The 22,689-nt window shown below is 37.9% G+C and overlaps 1 protein-coding gene across 3 annotated transcripts in view; it reads right to left on the bottom strand.

Annotated features, from left to right (window-relative positions):
* TMEM135 (transmembrane protein 135) overlaps window positions 1–22,689 on the bottom strand; it is a 179,709-nt gene that overhangs the window by 14,777 nt on the left and 142,243 nt on the right. For all 3 annotated transcript variants that reach the window (XR_008448598.1, XM_054059075.1, XM_054059062.1), the window contains 3 exons: window positions 8,986–9,027; window positions 7,593–7,739; window positions 4,656–4,725 (listed from right to left, as the gene is read on the bottom strand). Coding sequence is in view for 2 of the 3 variants with exons in the window: in XM_054059075.1 (XP_053915050.1) it covers window positions 4,656–4,725; window positions 7,593–7,739; window positions 8,986–9,027 (259 nt within the window). In the remaining variant the exon portion in view is untranslated. The remainder of the gene's footprint in view (window positions 1–4,655; window positions 4,726–7,592; window positions 7,740–8,985; window positions 9,028–22,689) is intronic.

Here is a 22,689-nt window from a genome sequence, read left to right on the forward strand (position 1 = left end):
AATTTTTTGGCTGGAAGCTGCCTTATCTGAAATCTATCTACGCACTGGCAAATAAGGCAGGCATCCAATGCTCTTGATTTCTGTAGTTCATTTTTTGGAAGATACTTGAGGATACGGAGACAATTCCAGTTACAAGGATAACTGGCAGAGGATTTGATTGAGCAATCTTTCAAACTCAGAAACTCAAAACATTTTTGCCTCCTACAGAACTTTATAATGTATCATAAAGCTCACAGAATTTTATTGTGGTTAAAAATCCAGTAATATACTTTTCCTGAAACAATTATTCTCCCTGCTATTTAAGAAGTGGTTTATGGGAATCAAGTAGAAGAAAATACATTGTGCCATCCAATGATCCAGTAGCTAAGACTGAAAAATTTCCACTTCCTCTGCAGTTCTTAAAAGTATGTAAATTGTACATACTGAACTGTTAACAACCCAATGTTTTCTGATTCTGTAATGAAAATACCCACTGAAAGGTATGTGAGGTAGGCAGAGATGTAAATGCACTGTAAATTTTGTGTAGTTAAAATGTCAAAATTAAGACGAATGTACATTCATCCCCAAAATGAAAAGGTAGCCTAGTGTGAAGTATTCAGCCTTCATATTCTAAAAAAATCAGATTATTATGATACCATCATATAAAAAGAAAGTCCTAAATCCAGCTGTTATGAATGAAGGCCCAAAACAAGAGATCAAACAACAATACAGTAAGTTTGACATTCTAATCCAGCTGTAGGAAAGGTTACTCTGATGGGGTGAGGAACATTGCATTAGGAAGCATTAGAATTCCAACAGGAAACACTCAAATATGCCTGGGATTTTAGTTTTATGAGTAGCCTACTTAAAAGTGCTGAACTGAAGGACTGAGGCTTAGTTTTGATGTGCACCAAACTGCAATAAGTAAAGCACAGAATCTTTCTATTTAGTTTGTTAAATCAACCAGGTGAATCCATATCACACTTACAGGTGTTTTTCAGCATGACAGAGAGTATTACACCTTGTAATCAATGCACAACATTGTCCCTTTTGTCTTGCATAAAATGACCTAAAGTGATAATGGCAGTTGAGAACAGCAGAGTGTACCAGGACACTCACATGAGTGAGCAAACAAAACTATTCTTGGAGCCATTTCTCCACTGAGATTTTGAGTCAGAACTCATATCAGCCAGAAGCAACAGCATAGTGAAATAACACACCTGCAAAACTCATCAAATAACCCCCCCTTTTTTTTTTGCCTTTTGAGAAACAGATTTCTTATAAAGTTAATAACACAGTCAAGATACTGGATGTAACTCAAATTCAGAAAATTATGTGTGTATATAGAGTTCAGTAATACACCAAAACTCTGTTAAACTGTTGCTATATATTAGGAATTAGTTAAGATATTTACAATAAATTGGTTAAGATATTTAAAATTTTTACTGGGTATACAGTTGCTCTTGTTCCTTCAAAAGACAGAATGCAGAAATCACATTCATCAGCAAAGACTGTCATACTCTTTTTGGCCATCTTAGTTGTTAGGCAAGTTGTGAGGGTCATCTAATGTCATCCACAGCATCAGTAGAAAAAATGGACAACTGGATTGGACTACTGCTGCTGGCTAATATCTCGTTATAATCAAATGGAATCCAAAAGGGGGAAAAAATATTGTTTGATTGTTTCTGGCAGCTCTTTTCAGACATTTACAAATTCAAAGCATTTAAAATATTTGAATTTTGAAAGGAAGTCTAGGAAATCAGGTTGCATGTCATTACTAAATGTTACATAAAAGCCATCAAGGATTATGTCAACTAGCTAATGTGCATTGAAATGGGAAGCAGGAGCATGCAATGACAATTAAAGCACAGATATGATAATGAGAAAAGATATTCGAGGTAAGGGATAATATAGCACAGACAGGAATTTTAGGCAATAAGCAGCTCATCAGATCATTATCAGATCTGAAAGCTCCCTTACAGGCATGGAATTACAAAAAGACATTCAGGTCATCTGGCAGTTATTACTGGTTGACTCCAGGAACGGCCCTAGAGAGAACTGAAAATGCATCAAGAATTTTGGATCTTTAAAAGTCCAAATACATAAAAATAAATATTTTCACTTACATTCTCATTCTTTCCTAAAGAGAAGGAAAAGGCAGGAAATTGAAAGATCTGGCTGCCGTCAGTAATATTTCCCTGATTATATTACTGTAGTCAAGATTAAGTTGTACTAAAATACTAAACAAGAGTGGTACAAGGACAAAGTATAGTTCAAATGCACAACTGGTTTCTTTAAAGAGAGAACAACCTTACAAAAATGTCATTTTTAAAAAATTATTATTTTTAGTCAGGTCAAGACTCAGTTTGGCTCCATTGTCAGCTGGGTTTTCTTCTCCTCTCATCCCTTCCAAGGGTCTACGAAACATGAACAAAATGTTGCTGAGTAAACAACTGTAGATGACAGAAACTCCTGTATATGACCTTTTTCTTGTTCTTCCTGTTCTTTTCATCATTAATACATCTCCTAATTACCTAAAAAAGGACAGAGGCTAGTGCAAGGACAGCCTACTGTCATCTGAGAAACTCACACCCTGAAATTAGATTTGGGTTTCTCAACTAGAGTAATTCAACAAGACTTAACTCTGATTTCTTGGTCACCCTTCTGTTTTAAAGGCATTTGAAGCTGATCATATATTCTGTAAGAGTCTGGTCACCTATCTCTTTACCTACGAAGTCACACACACATTATTCCAGCAGATGTGACAGTTTGCCATGGAGAAAGTGCATCCATTCCATTACAGGTACATTAACAAAAATCCATACTTGTTTGTTCTAACTGCACTTGTAAAATAATGGTGTTATGAAGGTACTTACAGATTTGACTGCTGAGCATGTAGCACAGGTTGCATAAGGATTTTGTGCAAAAGTAATAAAAAACTCGGAAAGCAAGCCTGGAATAACAGTATTTAAGAGGCAATTACTAATATCCATAAGTAATGAAAGACAGCACTCTATGTAAAAGTGCAGCATACTGAAGTTATAACAAGGCACCCAGGAAAAAAAATACACAGGAGATACTACCATCAGCAGTGACCTGGAAATGCAGAATATCAACACATAAATTTAACTCCTGCTTAATTTTAATTGTTCTTTTGACTACAATATTCACTGCGGTGTTGGACATTTATTCTGAATGCCAGACATCCATATCTATGTGGAGAACACTGCAAAAGAAGGCACAGTGAATGTTTGCTCTGCAGACGATGCTGACCAAACATGAGCTCTCTGGAGATGGGAGAGACAAAGGTGGCCAGGAAGCAATGAATGGAAAGTCTGTGTCCCAAGATGTTATACCCTAAAGGGAACAGCCCATGAATGAAACATAGAATCATAGAATCACCAGGTTGGAAAGGACCCACTGGATCATCGAGTCCAACCATTCCTAACACTCCCTTAAACCTTGTCCCTAAGCACTTCATCCACCCGTTCCTTAAACACCTCCAGGGAAGGCGATTCGACCACCTCCCTGAGCAGAATGAAACGTGAAGCGGAATGAGACGCTGGTGAGAGGTTTTAAAATTGTAATTTTAGTCTGGTTTCTGTTAAGTATATGTCATACCTACAACAGAAAAGTGATTTAACTATCCTTACGTATTCATGAATGCTCTACCGCATGTTCTCATCCTAATTCAGCAGAACACTTAAGCATCACTTCAAATCCTATTAACATCAGTGCAACTTATATCCATGTTACACAGTGGTATGTTAATATACTGCAGCGTAAAAAGAGTGTAAACAGCTCCACACACAAAATGATGTTGTTAATAAACATACATGAATAAATGTTGTGCTAGATCTCTTCTAATGCTAAATTAAGGCATAGCTCTTCTGACATAACGTTAAATGTATAAAAAAATTTAACTCTAAAAAGTTATTTTTGTAAGTAGTATGTATCAAAAGCATCTGAAGATACTCAAATCCATTTTTCCTGCTGCGTAAATAAAAATGGGTAAATTATGAAGTGATTGAGAACTTCTGGAGTCTTACCAACTCCTAAAACAGGGACAGCAGGTGGTACCACCTGTGCCAACCTAACACCAGCCAAAACAAATCTCCACACAGTACTCCTCTGAAAAAAATGCGCTGATCACATAAATAAAGGAGGATGAGTTATGCCACCGGACATTAACAGCTCTTCCTGGGTGCAGCAACTGTGACCAATCTCTTATTACCCTCAGCCCTTAAAATAAATGACTGGAGGAGCAAGCCCAGCGCCCGGCTGCAGTGTGCCAGACCCGCGCAGCTGTACGTGCACCAGGGCTGTGCCGCCTGCCGAAGCAGCACATTCCAGGTGCTTTATTTAGGGTGGAGTCACAAGTGGGCTCAGCCGTGAAGTGCATCACATAGCTCAACAAGTTCCTTGCTTCCTAGTCCATTTTTTCCCACACATTTTATGTTATTCATTCACTACAGCTAAGAAAGACCAGAGAACTTTAACCCCACCACCACCCCGTACTAAATTGAGAAAATCTGTTTTCAGGCTTGTCAGATTTTCAATAGAAGAAGAATGAGTAACAGCCTCCTTTCTTACTTCCTAAATAAACACTTTTTCTGACTAAATATTTTTACTCTGTCTTTGCCAGACTTTGTCAATCTAACTTCTTCTGCACTTACTTTAATACAATATGAGATGCAATTATCTCCATAGTGTTTACAGCATCTATGCCTTGGGCCATGTTTGCACCTGTAAAAAGCACAATGAAACACATATTAACTCGTAGCTGTTTTCAGCATCATTGATAAGAGACTTCATAAATTTTTTTTGCCTAAATACATAAAGTTCTATGTTCCCACCACTCATTCTCCTCATTATCCATTGAAGTGCACTGTGAACTTTAATGATGCCATAAAAAGGACAATAAAAACTAACAATACTTTAGTTGTACAGCAAGAAGTGTCTGCACACTTATTTTGATCCAACCTCTTGCCATGCTAAACATTACATACAAAATTTAAAAGTAAAATTTCTGCTGTGTTCAGCAGGGAGAAGTGATGTGACCCTTCCCAGTTTGTCTCTGCTCTGTGGTTCTGGAAGCATATTTGATCAAGCGTCCGTTATCTGTGTCCTTACGTCTTTTACGTCTTCCACACCATTGTAAGGTTCATTGGAGGGCAATGCACAATGTACAAATGCACAGAGACACGCTGTGAGACTTCCCTCAATTACAAGCCCTTCATTTCTGAGCTATTTATTCTACTGTGTCGATTTTTATGTAGCTCTTGCTTTGGACTGAGAATTTGACCTTGAGCAGTTAAAAGAAACTGGCTTGGGATGGTGAGTCAGACTGTACAGTTGTTAGCCCTGCATTATAGAAAATTAAAAGAAGTAACGTTATACCAGGTCTGAACATTACATTTTGCTACAGCCAAGCATTTAAGTTTTAATGCAAAATAAATTACACAATTTATATACTGTGCCAAATATCTTGGAAGTTTTGAATCATGTGCTATGAAGTCTAATGGCTGTAAATCACCTGTGAGGTCAGTTCATGTAGCAAATATTGTAATGAGAATGTGATCAGGTTACAGGCATTTAGACTCAATTATATTGAAAAGAACCATATGGAAGAGAAACCTGTGAGAGCATTAAGAATGAAAACTGAAAGTTTTCTGAATATCTGAGTTGAGAGTTTCAAAACCGTAAAGAAAAGATGCTCTTCTCCATCCACAATCCCTTTATCCTTGTATTTAACAAACAGTGGAAGAGCTACGAACTGTATCTAGCAAACTGAATACGGGTATTTAAGGCAAAATAGGTAGAAGCAACTCAGCTAAAACAAACTATGCATGGTGGGAGCTGTCTTGTCCTTGTAGGTCTTTTGTTGTCTGACACAGTCATGTCTGAGGAATCACTGCTGACTTCCTTGTATTTTTCAATTAAAAAACAGAGCAAATCATACAAGTTGCCACATTGTTGCAGTTTGAATTAAATCAGAGTCAGTTTTGTGACTGAGTTTCTGTAAGTAACTTCATTTCTCTGAAAACTAACTGCATGTTTTTGAGACAGTGTTCTTCTAAGTGATAACACAGAATATCGGTATGCAAAAAGGCCAATGTTTATACTTAACCAAGGCCATCCTCAAGCTGTCGGAAAAGGAGACGCACCTGCAAGGAGGGGCAAACACGGTAGGTGACCCTAAACACACAGAGTATTTGATCCCATATACGTCACACTCAGTATAAATTTGAGAGATCACGAGGTTCTTGCTCTCTTCTGTGATGGCCAGTGTCCAGTGAGGACCTCATTTGTCTGGTTGCTCCTTATCCTGGATCCATGTGTTCATGAATCCAGTTCCAGAGACCAGCTCCCTCTTAGCTGTGGACCCATTCCCTCATGTCTGCTCCACATCATTTGTGGTGAAGTATAGTCATCAAGGCGTGGGCTATATTTGAATATATTTCATTACTTTCTAATTATTTTCATTATTATTATTATTACTGTTATCATTTTATTAAAGCTGTAGTTTTAGCTTCTAACCCGTAAGTCTTTTTTTCCTCTTATTTCCCTCTCTGCTTTCCTGGCGGAAGAAGAATTTTGAAGGCTCAATTGCACAGTTTTAGCTGCTGAATTTGACCAGGTGGGAACAAACTGTGACACATACGATGGAGGTAACTTAATTTTTTGTTCATTATATGAGCAAGTATGATAAGCCACTACTTTTGAGAACACAATACACTTGGAAGACTTGTTTCTCTCCTGCAAGTAAAGATCTGGTCATAAAACTGCTCCTGGAGAGGCCAGTGAAAGGGAAGATTGATAGGTGTGATATGAACTGACACATAGTCTATTTTCCATTCTATCTTCCCTGTAAATTAATGACTCCCTGTTGTAACCAACATGCCTGAAGCAGACAAATCATACACAGCAGAAGAACATCACCTGGATATATTAACCTGAAAGCTATCTGATGTCACTTCTTTAAACTCATACTAAAGGACAGTAAACTGGGTCCTGTAGAGTGGGAGGGAACCTATCTTGCCGAGCTTCACATGCCTAGATCTGACCTTGTGCAAAACAGTTTTAGACTCACTCTCTGCTTTCTAATTTCTTATTTCCTCACAATGGAGGCAGGCCAGGTGCTACCAATCCTGTTCTTAGACGGTTGTCCTTTATGCAATACGGGGATGTAGGACACCAAAAAGACGGCGTTACGGTCACTTAAAGTGACCTAAGTAAGGGCTGCTGCTGTGCAATTTCCCCTCCTTGACATCACAAGTAGCACCAGAACTATGCCAAGAGCTGGTTTTGCTAAAAACTGCAGAAAAAGCAACCATCACTCTGTCACTCAGAATTGACTAAACTTAGTCTTCCTTGTTAGAGAACAGCATATTGCAATTAACTGCTATGACATACAGGTCTTAATCTCGCTTTCATTAGGGTTCATAATTTGTCACTGCTAACTATGTAGTAAAAACTGAATGCAAAACACTTGAATGCAAAGCAAAAATATTATTAGACATACTCAAACACAATGTAAAAAAAAACATTAAAATGAGCTAAGTAAGAACAACGCAATTTGTTTTGGTTTTCTTTTGTTTTCTTTAACTCACACTTTGTCCATGAGCTTTCTCGTTAGAGACAGTATGTTCATTGACTGTGATACTTTTTCACAATGCTTTATCTTTCTATCTATTTTTGAAAATGCTGCTTCAGGTGAAAATGAATGAGTGGGGATTTCTTCTTTCCCTACAATGAACCTGAAAGAAAAAAATGACAATTACATAAAATACTCAAAGAAATACAGAAAGTCCAATACAAGTCTCTAAGTTTTTAAGACAAGCTTGAAATTACCCACAGGCCTGCAAAAGAAAATGCATCCTATACAGCTGCTAAGTCTTGTATCTCTTTGAAAAGATCACTTTACCAACATATATTTAAACTTCAAAAATGGTTAAAATAGCTCCCAGGAATTTTTTAGAACTAGGAACAAAAACATTACAAGGGAAATCCATCTCATACAATGCAAGAACACTACTTAAGAAATTAAAAAGGCCCATGAAATATCTCAAGTATCTCCAGCAAACTGGGGTTACATAAAGGTTGATGATTACTATAATATTTTTATAAAGCATCTATTCTGTAAAATCTTCACAATGTTTTCGCTCCCACCCAGAGCATCAACTTTGTTTTGCTTGGCTCCATCTTCAGCCCTCTTCCTTCACCCAGAAGTTGATACTGTCAACATACCAGTTCATCTTAGGTGTAGAATTACTATACATCAAGGGTAAAGGAGGTCATAACAGGAAGATGTTTCCTAACACTTTGCACTGTAATCCAAATTACACTGTACTGTGGTAGTCTTATTGAGAGCAATGAAGGTATGAAAATTTTGGTATGTAACTGAATCTCCCTGTAAACTGATGATTTCAGAAAGCTTTGTTTCTGCATGTTGCCACATAAGCGTTCTATGTCCAGATTTCTGGACTACAAACTGCATTATTTAACTACTGGCACCTTCTATCAAATTCCACAGCTGTTTCATGGCTGCAAAGTCTATAAAGTATTTCCCACTACCAACAACAGGAAGTCTGACTTGCTTGACTTTGGTGCTTTTCTTCCCTTGTGAGTTGACACTGTTCATACACTGGGCTGTCTGAGTAGTAGACAGGTAGCAGTTCTTAAAGGTCTTTTCCAACCTAAATGATTCTATGGCTTTATGAATCATGAATCATAGTTTTGGAAAGAGAAAAGATTTACGCTCCTTCAAAAACATGCAACTACATGTCTGCATTTCCTTTCAATAATGATCCTGAATATGAAAAGATTCCTCTTGTGCCAAAATATTATGTCTTCTTCAAAATATGCTGTATACTCCAAAAGGTGGAAGTTTTACAATAGTATGATTCTCCTTAAGGAAACTCTTCTCACACAATGCAGCTGCCACTGTGCACAACTCCTAAAAATCTTCACTTTAAGGTATATATTCACAATAACTTTACTTACTTTAGTGCAGAATAGGTAAATCCTTTCAAGCCATCTTTGCATCTGAAACATAAAACCAACATTTTTTTCTATAGTGGGCTGCTTGCAACACAATACAAAGTGTTATAGGTTAAACATCACATAGAATGGCTGCAGAAGAACACCAGCTTCTCATTAAGGGAAAACGTCTGTACCAATTCTGTGGTCATTCCCAGTTCAACAGTTGTCACCACAGCCTTAGGACATCTCAGAAACAAAGGCTACCGCATACAAATGCCAGTGCTTCTCTCTTTTATCTAAACCAAGAGTGCAGAAATTTTTAAAAGATGGTGACAGAACCACCGGAGTGACAATGGAAGACTTCACAAGACAAAGAATGTTGCTTTATGGAAAAGAAGTCATGACGAGTTTTACAAAACATAAAAGTTTCTGCAAGGAGAGAAAGGAGGGTTAGACCTCAATAAAATACCCACCCTCTTATGAAGAGCCTGCAGAGAACAGTTATTCTGACTTTGAGATTAACTGTTCTGCTTCGCACAGTGTTGATGTCTGCAGCTCATTACTTCAAGAAGGCTCTCAATCTGAAACTCCTGTTTTTTCAGTTATATAGTGGATGTTCTGATTTGGAACTTGATTATACACATCCTCCCTTACATACTACAGGACTACTTGCGTGAATTGTGCCTGCAGTAAAGAGTCCATAATTGTCTATGAAAGATTTAGGTTACTGACTTTTTTCTGTCCAGGATGCAATGAATGGAGCTGAAGCTTGCAACTGCTACAGATTCTTCCTGGAAGACTTCTCAGTGGCTTGTTGGTAGCAAAGCAAAGAGCAGATACTTGGAGGTATTTCCCTTTTTCTTTTTATAGAATTGCATGGGGAATACATCATGTATCAATGCACTCCTGACACAATACACAAAGCGCAAACTAGCAACTTATCAGCATCACCATTTCAAGCACGTGTTCTCTAAAAGAAGACAGGATGGCAGTCACAAAAGCTTCAGAAGCGGGAGTACATGAACACAATCCTTTGCCTTCTGCCTGCAGAGCCCAAGCTGCCCCCATCTTCCCGAGAGCACCTGGCACCATCTGCCAGAAGGAACCATGTGTGGTCAACGCATGGTATCAATAGCTGGATATACACGAGCAGCAGGAAGAACGTAATGAGATGAAAGATGTTCACAGATAGAAAAAGCCTTGCTTTATCCTGCCAGATGAGTACCTGGTATGGTGCTGGTAAGATTCCGCAGCACTAAACATTCCTTGGAAACTCTTCCAAAGGCTTCAGGCTTCCTTTAACATATATGTTTCCCAGGACTTTGTTTTGTCACGATGTGCGTAGTGTTAAAGAAGTATCAGGCACAGCTACACACAACACCAGAAAATTAATCCTCAAGAGTTTCTCTTTTATACTGACTGTATCTAAAATTCTGGTCACGTATACATGACTTATAGGAGTTAAACACATACAAATAAAATTACTCACTGTATAATTAATACAGATTTTTGTAACCAAAGATAAGTAAACATTTTACTTCTTATAATTCTTTATCTGCGGAATTCAGAAGCTGAAAATTATCACAGCTTTTACAGAAAGATGGACTGAGAGATGGATAGAAACAATTGGTGAGTGATGGACTGAAACGAACTCAACTGGCTTTGCCCAGAGACCACAGGAAACACTGGCAGAACTACAAGCAGAGCCCATATGCACAGGGTGTACATACACCCACTCCATCCGCAGAACAACGGTCTGGTATCACAAGCTTGATCTTAAAGTTCCAGTTGAGTATGTTAAATGTCCTTTGAGTTAACGGTTTCAACATATTCCATCTACAAGCTTCAGCGCAAGAATAAGCCCTTAGCTTCTAATTTTTTCTCCAGTAAATTAAATCCATACACTAACTGAAATGTAAACATGCATATGTTTCTAGAATAATATCAAAACAGAAGAGTAATTATAGCATGAGCATGTTTTTGCCTTCATCACTCCAGCGCAACAGCATTTTGAGTTGCAAGTGTTCAAGAATTCCTTTATTGCACCACCAGATGTCCCTACCCAACTAGTGCTCAGACTGACCCGACTCGACTGATGCCATCCGACAATTCATCTGCTTTAAACTCTCCTCAAGGAAATTGTCAGTCAAATCCTTTCTTCACTAATACTGAAACCCAAAAGACATCTGCATGAATGAAGGAGAAAACACTCTAACCATCTCCTTATTACTCCAAGAAACATGAACAATATTTCTAATGCCTATTCTAATTACATTATTAAAGTTAATTCTATAAATTCTACTTAGTGTATCAAAACTTTATTAGCTATTGTTATTTTATTAGTTATTCTACATAGCTGTAGAGCTACAGCTAAGAACCCCCTGTAAATTCATCCAAGTTAAATACATAGTTCAATAAGGAAGCAACACTAAAGATACAATTCCATATATTTCCTATTAAATTCCTACTTTTTTTTAACAGTAACAGTATAAAAGTACTATTTAAGTTCTTAAATAGAACTTAATTCTTGCTGCTTGCTGTCTAAAATGGCTTGTGTGAAATCATTATGCAAACTAATGAATATGTGGAAATATTGCACATTAAGAGTTTCAAAAGCAAGAGCCCTAGAGAAACAATACTTAAAATGATGAGTAATTTGCACTGTTACTTCCTATTCTCTGACATTGTGATTTTGCTCTAATAAATTAAGTAGCAACTAAACCCAAAACCATTAATCTAATATCGAATACATCAGGAATTATAATATGTTAAAGTCTTCAGAATACTGGTCTAAGGATTAAATTTCTCTATTTACACACTCACTAGGTACAGAACACTAGCAGCAATAAAAAACCCTCCACACTGACTCCAGACGCACTTCTTTTTTTTTGAGGGGGGGAGAGTGTCAACAAAATACCACCTAGGGACTGTGCTGAGACTTCACAAATTCAGCGTCTGGCCCCGGCAGAGAGTGCTGAGGTCCAACGCTAGCTGCACATGGCACATTACAGGAACACCTGGCTGCTAATAACTGAACTAAGACTAATGATTTGCTCCATACAGCCACTAATTGGTAATAATAATACCACCACTAATTGGTAATAATAACTTTTACTCAATGCTTCATTGCTCAAGGGGTGAAAAAAATCTGCTCTCTGCTGCTGACCCCCGCGAGCCATTCAAGCTGCAAATGAGCACAATAAAACTCATTACGTGTGCCCAGCATTGCAGATATCCTTGAGATGGGAAAAAAATACTGTATTATAAGCTTGGTTTTAGTGTATTATTCAGTCTGGAAGATCTGAGATGACGAGTGAGCTGCATGTCATAAGAGGTACTCGGTGCAGCTCACCTCTGCTACCATTTCCATCATCCTGAATGTCCCAGGGACCAAATCCTAAGCTGCAGGAGGGCGGCATTAGTTTTTGATGAGAGAGCAATCATTTAAAGGACACATAATCTGGTTACATTTTCTCATCAGAGGGGAATTTGTCCCTGGTATAAAGCCAGTGACACCAGTGACTCTGCCAGCAGTCCCCGTTGGGCACCACGTAGCTGATCACACAGCAGAAATACTCTGTTCCACTCCAGCTTGGCAGTGGCCAGAGCTGTGGTTGGAGCTGGAGGAGCAGAAGAATCAAGCAGCCACAGAAATAAATTTGAGTTCTCCTGCAGTGACAATTTTGGCACATGGGCAAATACAATTGATTTTAATCATGTATTTATAACATAAACCTAACTGATGGCCACACACGTTTATTTTCTCATACAGAAAACCGCAAATATGGAATTAAACCAGGGCTTGATACTAACTATACTTACAACAAGACATTAACTAGTTAAGTCTAATTATTTATGTTTGTGTGTAAAGAGGTGCTGTATATGAGTTTACGCTACTCTCCCTCCATCCTGTGGGAAGGAGATGTTCCCACACTGAACTGTAAGGCCAGTGATTATGTTTTGGGGTTTCTTATTAGTATGCCTTGTCATTGGTCTTCCAAGGATTTCCTCCATTACCAATTGCTACACCCTGTGCAAGAAGCCTTCTGAGGAAACAAGTCACTTTTCACCCATGGCACTGGTAAGGAGAAAGCAGTTCACAGCAACAGCACAAGCCATGTTTAACAACATCCCAGTATTGCTCACGTTATCCTTCAGGGTAAGAGTAAATTAGAAACTTCTGTATGCAGAGCGCTCGTTATGGCCACGTGGGGAGGAAACATGGAAACACTGCAAGCACAGGACATGTGTTGGCATATTATAGCAACACATCTGCCTGTAAAGCTTGGTCTGGGGGGACCATGTTTCTGAGTGTGTCTTGGTGTCTTGTTTTATGGAGAAGAGAGTATCATAGTGATGAAACATGACTGTGTCTGAACATGCCAGCTACATCCCTGGTTTTATTAAATCCCTTGCTCTTATGAATTAAAGGCTACCTACGCTCTGTTGTGAGCTGTGATGAACTCTAGCGGATAATCCATTCTCTGCTTTTAGTTTCTTACAGAGGTTACTATACCTTCTTCCTTCTGTTCTTCTAACCTCCATTCCTCATCATCTCCCCAGTGTTAACAGTCAACAGCAACAGTTGTCATTTTTTCTGAGATTTGTTCTATCTCCTCTTTCCCTCTTTCCTCCCAAGAGTCAAACTCCTATTTTGTATTCCCTGCTTTGTCCTCTAAAAAAGGACATTTGACATTCTCAAAAGCCCATTTCTTTTCCTTAAAAACAATAACTATCAGTACCTCTTCCATACCTCCTCATGCTCTGACACTTTCCACTACGCTAATCACATAGGTGGTGACTACAAAGCCAAGAGTACATAAGCACCAACGAAAAACAGGATTATAATAAAGAAATTCAAGACTCAGGGACACACTCTCAATCATTCTGAATCAGAGAAATGAAAGAATTAGTTCAAGTTCAGTTTTAAGTTGTTTTGAGACTAATTTGTTTATGTGGTGACTGTAACATAAAATAACATTTTGGAAATACTAGTTTTCCAAATGGCTCTGTGAACCAGCAACAATTTCAAACCCGAAGGACCTTCCTCACTGATGTAACTATGAAGAAAAAGTTTCTTTAAAATGAAGTACTTTACATCTTTAGATATAAAACAAGGGCTAACCCAGTCAAGTCTGATATGACAAAGGAAACTGAAATCAAAGGTTGTTCATAAATGTGTACCATTAGTATTTTTCCCAGTGGAAGAATGCATGTTTTCATTTTTAAGTGAAAAATAAGATTTCCAAAAATTATGATCGGTCACACCACAAAATTTATTTTGACTTGTTATTACTTAGTTGTGGTGAACTTTCCAACTATCTGAACAGTGCCTAGATCCTTCTCAGTGATCAAAAAAGAACACGATTATTGTGTTAATCCCAATGCCCAAATCCACCAAGCTGTCAGTGGTTTATGACAAGGCTGCAAAAATGTATTTTGGTCCTCATTTAGATAAAACTATGGGAAACTGGATCCTAAAAGTCTTTGTAGATATGCTTATACAATAGTCTTCTGATGTCAGGAGCTACTCATGCTGTTCACATCAGCTTAAAAAAATGAATACTCTGCTTATATATTTTCCTACCAGAAATAAAGCACATCAAATGTGAAATTTCAGCACCCTTCTTGGAAACAGAGAGGCATTCAGATTCCTTTGAATCAAAACCACTACTTTCAATTGAGTAGCATCTAAACACAAAGGAGCTTCCTTTCTAGATCTACAGCTACATGCAGCACAGGAAAGCAAAACACAGGAAGTTTCCTGCATAGATGGTTGTATAGCTTTAACATGAACTAGTCAATGACATTTTTTTGCTTTTTCATTTTCATTTCAACTAATCACCTTTATTTCTATTTTACTACAAACATTAAAACTTGCTTATGTCACCAAGATAACTCAACCCCAAAAGAATATCCATATTTCAAGCTAAGTTATAGTCCCCTGTAAGGATCTGCAGACATTTTTGTTCACCCATGCAGACAGAAATGTATCTTTTAGAGACACCAAACAATCACTATATCAAGACACCTGGAATGCAGAGAGCAAAAATAATCTGTTCCATGCACCAGCAGCTGTTAACTTTATTCCCCCAACAATGAATCTAAGCCTGCCCTTCACGCTGTGTGTCTCCATATCCCAACTCTTCCCAGAAGATGCAGGAGTGAGAAAAATCACCCACTTCTCTCTTTTCCTCCACTTTGCCAGATTGGGATGGAAAAAAAACTGATTGAAAGCTTTTTCTTCCCATCCTCTCACTCAGGGTGAGGAAGGAGGCCTCATGCGGTGGGACCAGATAACTCCAGGAGAATCAGTGACAGCCACAGGCAGAGAATGTGCCATCTCCCCACTCAGAGCTGCCTCCTCCGAGACTCAACAGGATTATGAGGCACAACTTCTGGCTTGTGTGGAGGAAATCCTGAGGAAAATTTAAAGGAAAAAAGGACTTACACCTGGACTCCCTCTTCGCTGAATTCCCCCTTCTCTGAGTTAAGCATTTTTTTCTTTCTATTTCCTCAGAGATCTTGCCTATTTAACACAGGATTATGAAAAAAATTATAAGAAGCAATTATAACAAAAAATCTAATCTTGTACACCATGGAAAACACATAGCTTTCAGAAGGCATATCAGAAATCAGGTTAAAAATAACTGAAGTGAGAAGAGTTGTGGCAGAAATTCTTATAAAAATTATAGTTCAAACTATCAAATGTGCAATGCAGCTGCGATCAAAATGTAATGAAAAGTCTCATTGCTTGTGTTTCCAAACCAGATTGATAGTTTAATATTTGTGTGTTTAAATGAAAAGTGAAAGAATGCGTCCATGGCATTTGCTTTAGCTGTGCTTGAAGTATAAAATGATCTTTGGAAAAGACTATGTTTTTGTAACTATCACATGCAGTGAATATAAAACTATATTTTTTTAATAAGTAAAGGAAAGAGCAAGCAGGGACAACATTCACAGAGGAGGGTAAGACAAGCACAGTAGAATACATACATCATTGTTTTCCAGACCTCTACTGAATGCATCATTTACAATATGCGTAAAGAAAGAGTGAACGGAGATGACAGCGTAGTCAACAGTGAGTTATGGTCTCGTTAAGCTTTCATGCAAATCCAAATAATTACATTTTTGAAGAAAAAAACTGCAATTCTGGCAAGACTGTGACACTGCAATGGAAAAGAAAACTGTTTACACTGAAGTTTAATTACAATACTGGATTCAGGGTTGTAAACCATAGCTGTTCTCAATCAACAGTTCATATCTGATTGCTAATCAAGTTTTGTGTGCTATTGCCAGATACCAAGTCAGATTTCTAGTGATGCTAATTATCCTGCTACAATCAATGCTCTCACTTCTTCAGAGATTAGTGCTTCATAAAATGTGCACTTTTGAGTGATGGGAATGTCACTCAAAATATCTTAAAAGCAAAGAAAAATTATTTTTTTATTATTTTAGCCAAATGCAACCTTTCCCTGTCTTTGTGTAGCAACAATACCATGCTGTGGGCTCAGGAGCAGCAACTGAATCACTCAGATGGCCACACACCCTTCTCAAAACCCTTCATCAAAGGCTCTGCCCCACACAGCTCCTAGAAGAAGCTAACATCAATTAAAAGAGCTGACTAAACAATGAAGCTAAGGATGTATCTGCTTAGTTTAATTGTTGGATTGTGGAAAGTGATGTCATTTTTCCACTACTCAATCCTAACCTTTTTCTTACAACTGTTTTATCAAAAAATGTTAACCTTCTGCTACAGCAAACCCCAAACGCTCTCTCCAAATCAGGCACTGAACAAAAATAGGAAATGGCAAAAAAAGCCTGAAGGCATGAAGACATTAAAGTCAAAATTGCCTCTGTGGGCATGAGGATACAAAGAAATACACCGTCACAGGTACAAAAAAATACACCCACATCTGCGGCTGAGGTAGAACTGATGCTGTTTCATTGCTGTTAGAACAATGAGAACAGTCAGTCTGTCACCACAGAGACACAATGTTATGAGATTAAAAAGAAAATTATCTTGAATTCACACCAGGTTTGATTCAGGTGAAATAATAGTCACACCTGCAGCAATTCTATGTTACTCTGAGACCTGTACTAAACGTATCTATTGCCAAATTCTCCTCTGGCTTTTGCTCCTGGGTCTGCAATTGGGGGAAAGAGGAGAGGAGAGGAGAGGAGAGGGAGAGGAGAGGAGAGGGAGAGGAGAGGAGAGGAGAGGGAGAGGAGAGGGAGAGGAGAGGAGAGGGAGAGGAGAGGGAGAGGAGAGGGAGAGGAGAGGGAGAGGAGAGGGAGAGGAGAGGGAGAGGAGAGGGAGAGGAGAGGGAGAGGAGAGGGAGAGGAGAGGGAGAGGAGAGGAGAGGAGAGGAGAGGAGAGGAGAGGAGAGGAGAGGAGAGGAGAGGAGAGGAGAGGAGAGGAGAGGAGAGGAGAGGAGAGGAGAGGAGAGGAGAGGAGAGGAGAGGAGAGGAGAATCTTGAAATTAGATAAAAATCTCAAAACTGTGCTCAAAGAACTACAGGGTGAATAAAGTATTTGAGCTCAGTCTCGGAAAACACTGTTTTGAAAACTAACTCACTTCTGAGTAACTCCCTTGCTGACTTACACTGCAGCAAGGGATCAAGCTTTATTCTAACATGGTTTTATTTTAAATTAGTACAGTGCTGGTTTTTTAGTGCTGCACATCCAGATGCAGTATTTGAAAGTTGTATCACCGAAAAAAAAAAAAAAAAGAAGTTGAGAAAGTTGAGAGACTGGTCATGAAACTTGGAGTGATATAACACAAAGCCCAAGTCCATAGGTGAGAGTCAGAGGGGTAAAATGTCACCTCTTCAATAGACTTCTGGTCCTTTCTTATTCTAGTAATCATATAACTATAGTTTCTGAACATTTCTGAACGTTTTCTTTTAATTTTTACAACAGCTTTTAAAAAAAATTAACTCTCTACTAAGAATGCATGCAATTACCCAGATAAAACACAAAATCTCTCCAAAAACCTGAAAGAAAAAAAAATTAATTACATAACATGAAATACTTTCTGCAATTAACTAATTTAACTGAGTAAAAGAACATGGTATTCATGAAAATAAACTTGCACAAATTATTGCTGGGAATTTAACCACTGCTGATATCATTGTATACAAGACCAATAAACCCCTCCACAATATTTTCCCTCTGCAAATATACCAGGAACATTTACAACGACTACGCAGAGACAGTATCAAAGGCCTACCAATTCCTGTCAGTACAGTGAAAGTGCCACCATGTATGGACTACATCAGCGTCCCTGTTCTTGTATGGACTGGGTTTCATGACACTATGAACTTTCTTTATTTAATTTTCACAGGGAAAGGAAGAAAATCAGTGGACAAACTGTTGCTCCATGAACTATTCAGCTCTGACAACCTTCCAGTGAAAAAGTTCAGTTTAAAGTAATATCCAGGACGTTTGGACTGTTTTCTTCAGGGAATTACATCTATCTATCTTTCCCCAAGCCAGAACACGGCTTTTGTCTAACTGCACCTGATGGTGACTCACAGACTGCTCTGGATGCTGCAAAGCCATGAAAACAGATTAGACATGAATAAAGGCTGCTTAATTTTTAATCTGCAGTAATTAGTTGGAGATGAATCCAAGTTCTAGTGGCATGTTCTTGGCAAGTTTTTACCACTTTAATATACTCATCAATGTTATGTAAACAATTTTACAAACTTTATATAGCAGATGGCAATTCTTGGACCTCTATCGTTTCGAGTGTTTGTAATAAAGTTATAAAATGCAATTCATGCAGAAACCAACCACGGAAAAAATTACTATGGCTTTAAAAATTTCACTTGCAATTCCACAAGCAACTACAGCAAATGCTTTACATTAGCATGACTACCACACTCAAAAAAATAATGTTTAAATTGGGCAAGTTATTATTAAGTATGTGAACCAGGCAGTGTACAGCAGCTGCAGAGTCATTCAGCCTACGTATTACTAAAGTTTAATTTTACTCATTATATTCCACTGGCTGCTGGCATACAACATTGTCTTAGATCAGTAATATAATGTTTCATGTGAAATATGTTTCACCCAAAAGATATTACTAGTTGAAGATTAAAAAAAACTGAAATACTGGAAAAAAAGTGGACGAGATCAAATGGTAATGAAAATAGTGAATGTGCAGATTCATGATAAATTTTAAACATATAGTCACAGAAGACAAGATTTTCAAGAACTAAAAATAAACTGCTTTTTCACAGGATTTAGGAAATCCACAGCAATTGTGAAAAGAGACTATTAGAACCGTAATCAACCATGAGTTGATGTTTTCCAAAAAAAATATGAAGAAGCCATGTTTTGAAATGATGTGTTTCAGTCTACAACACTGAGAATAAGGGAAGGATTCATGGCAAGGATTAGGATGCTACAAATCATATGGAACATATGAATAGGAGTCTGTTTCCATGTATCAATAGGGGTTTAATTTCTGAATGAGAAGCTTAAGCAAGGGCACATTCTTCTGTAAAACATCCCACGGGCTTCCTAGAATACACAGACTTGGTAACATCCTCAGTTCTAATTTTACTCAATAGGTTCTTATAAATCTGCTATCAGCATTTCATTTAATGCCTAAAACAGTAAAAGACTGGAACTGATTTTTGAGGAGGATAATAAAAATATAAATAAAATTCATAATAGGTAGAAAATGAAATTCTCTCATTCTACAGAGAAATAGTTGTCAAGAAAAAAGTGGTTGTTGCTTCTCAAGTTTGTCACTCTGCTATCTGAAACCAAGATTTCCTAGGAAAAAAAAATAATTCTTAAACAGCTGGATACTATCCTAAAGATACAAATTAAATCACTTGCAAGTGAGTTCCTCACTCCAAAGCCCTAATCAGTGCTCTATACTAGCAACAAAACAAACAAAACCCAGATTGAACATTAACATCCCTAGTAACTGGTGTCTACTAATTGCAGAGCATCAGGACAGCTTCAATAGGAAAGTAGGGATTGAATAGGATTGTCTGATAAATCTACTACCCACAAACACTCCACACAGTATTCTTGACCCTGCAGGTCACAACCTTTTGCTCCCAAGTCACTCACGCAAAGGGGGATAAAGAGGTTTAGCCCATTCTATTAAATCCCTGTAATTATTTGTTACAGTTTTAAGTCATCTAGCACAACATACACAGTAATTTGGTGAATCACACATGACCTTTTCAAATGCAAATACAATAGACAAAATGGATGTAATTTAAAAACCTTTAAGGTAGCCCAAAACTTTGTAAGTTTAATTACTTTTATATTTAGCTGGTAAGAACTCTGTGTAGTAGAAAATTGTAGTAAACAGACATAATAGCCTCCAATTATGCCTAAACCAAACAAATGTCAATTAAATCACAATGGAAGGATATCAGAAATTTAACAAAAGCTTCAATCAACAACAAAGATGTGGAAAAAACAATCGCTGACCACAACTGGTTATGAAAAACAGGGTACCATCAGAGAGCAGCATAGTCATAAATAAGTCTTTGGACAGTCAGTTTTCGTTCTCAAATTTAACATCACTAACAGTTTGCAGTCAAATATAATATTTCTTTTATGGTGTAATTTGGGTGAAATCTGCCAAATGCACTGTATAAAGATCATTACTTCACCTTATGAATCACTTTTCATCAACATACTTTTAAATACAGCTGTAAACTTTTGTTCTAGAGAAAAACAACAATTTTAAACTGTTGATTTATCTGTGATGGAGGAAAGGGTGGAACCTGGGGATTTGGGAAGTTTTCTATTTTGTATCCATTTACTTGTTCAGAATTTTAAGTATAACTATTTCTTTTATAAATACATTTCAAATTACATAAAACTATGTATACTTTTATCTTGCAGAACAACATCAGTGACGAATGTGTTTCACGATGTGCTTGCAAAAAAATTGACCCATGGAAAGCAGCCAAGTGATTTTTGGGGGAAAAGTCCAACTGCCAGCACAGAATATCAGAGTTCTGGACTTCATTAGGGAGTACATTTTAGCTGTATTTATAATCCTACTGCTAATGGTGAGAGTCTAAACCCCCTAGAGACACGTGCTCTTCAAGGGCCATGCCCTGCAGCACAGGCAGAAGTATCTCAACTGACAGTCTTAAAGTACAAAATAACCAACATCTAACTCACGCCAAATACTATACTAGAGTTTCTCATTAATTATTTCCTCATTTTCAGATTCCTGCTCCACCCCTATGGGCCAGAAGAAAATGTATGCAAGAAAATTTAGCATATAAGGAGCAGAGGAAAGTTCATTACAAACAATTTCCACTATGAACATCTTCAGTGCTTTCTGAGCTGTTTCAGAAACAGTTCCCATGAGGGGAGGGAGGCGTGTTTATAAAGTGAACACAACTACACTATTTAGAAGATCTTCTCTTAAAGCAATCTTCCAAAATGCTGTGTATTCCTGTTCTCAGTACAAATATTCCAGAGTTAAGAGGCTTCTTGACGCAGGCGAGCAATGCTGATGTCGCAGAGACTCATGAACCCTTTAGATACAACCTTGACAAAGCAGCACACGCCTTAAAGCTTCAGAATATGTGTGTGGCCAAGTCACAGAGGCTCCAGAGAGCCCTCCTCCACATTTGGATTTGGTCATACACATTTTAGCACTCTCTTGATTAAAATGCATCATTTTATCTAGAATACGCCTCAGACCTTCATATCCCTTGCAAAGGAGTAAAACAGCAGAATATCTTTCCTCACATGGAAGGCGCAGCAAAATGCAAGAGGCTCTCAGCCTCAAAGAAGATGACTGACGTAGAAGATGACAAAGACTTAGACTAGACACTAGGAAGAATTTCTTCGCCAAGAGAGTGGTGCGACATTGGCACAGGTTGCCCAAAGAGGCTGTAAATGCCCCATCCCTGGAGGTGTTCAAGGCCAGGTTGGATGGGCCTTGGGCAGCCTGATCTAGTGGGATGTCCCTGCCCATGGCTGGGGGTTGGAGCTAGATGATCTTTAAGGTCCCTTCCAACCCTAACTATTCTATGATTCTATGACTGAGTAAGTCTGCACCTCTACGCTAAACCTGCTGGCTTGCTGAGACAGGTTTCCACGTGTTAAGAAATTGTGAGGAGGAAAAGAAAGTGCACTCAGGAGTTGCTGGTGTTTCAAATAAGAAGCTGTGGAGACAGATGACGGAGAAAAGACATCTTTTCTATTCTCTCCAATGCAATCACTCTCAGAGGATTCACATTCTCTTACTTAACACTAATGTTGCCCAGTCTTTTTCATTTGAGGTTTGTGCATGAAGTTTTTCTGTTGTCCCATCAATATGGAATTTATATGGTTGCAAACAGTAACTTAAATTTAAAATTTATATTGAAATGATGTTCCAGATTAAATTAAACTAAGAATTAACAACAGTCATCAACTTTTTGCTCTGATGCTTCCAAGTATACAAAAAAATTTGACACCAAATATTTCTATGCAAAATATCATTAGTTTTTCATTCAACGATCAAACTCGGAACTGAACATTTTGTGAACTCAATAAATAATAATTCCCACCACTAAACATATCCACAGATTTTTTTTTCATACATTTAAATACAACTCATATTCTTTTAAAGAAGAGCACACTTCATCATAGCAGATAGCACAGGACTAATCCCAGCTTTCCCTCCTCTAGGTCAACACAGGGAAGATGATGTTCTGCTTCTGTAAACTCCTTCTTCCCTC

This window comes from Cuculus canorus, chromosome 1 (assembly GCF_017976375.1).
Source record: "Cuculus canorus isolate bCucCan1 chromosome 1, bCucCan1.pri, whole genome shotgun sequence".
Lineage (NCBI taxonomy): Eukaryota > Metazoa > Chordata > Aves > Cuculiformes > Cuculidae > Cuculus > Cuculus canorus.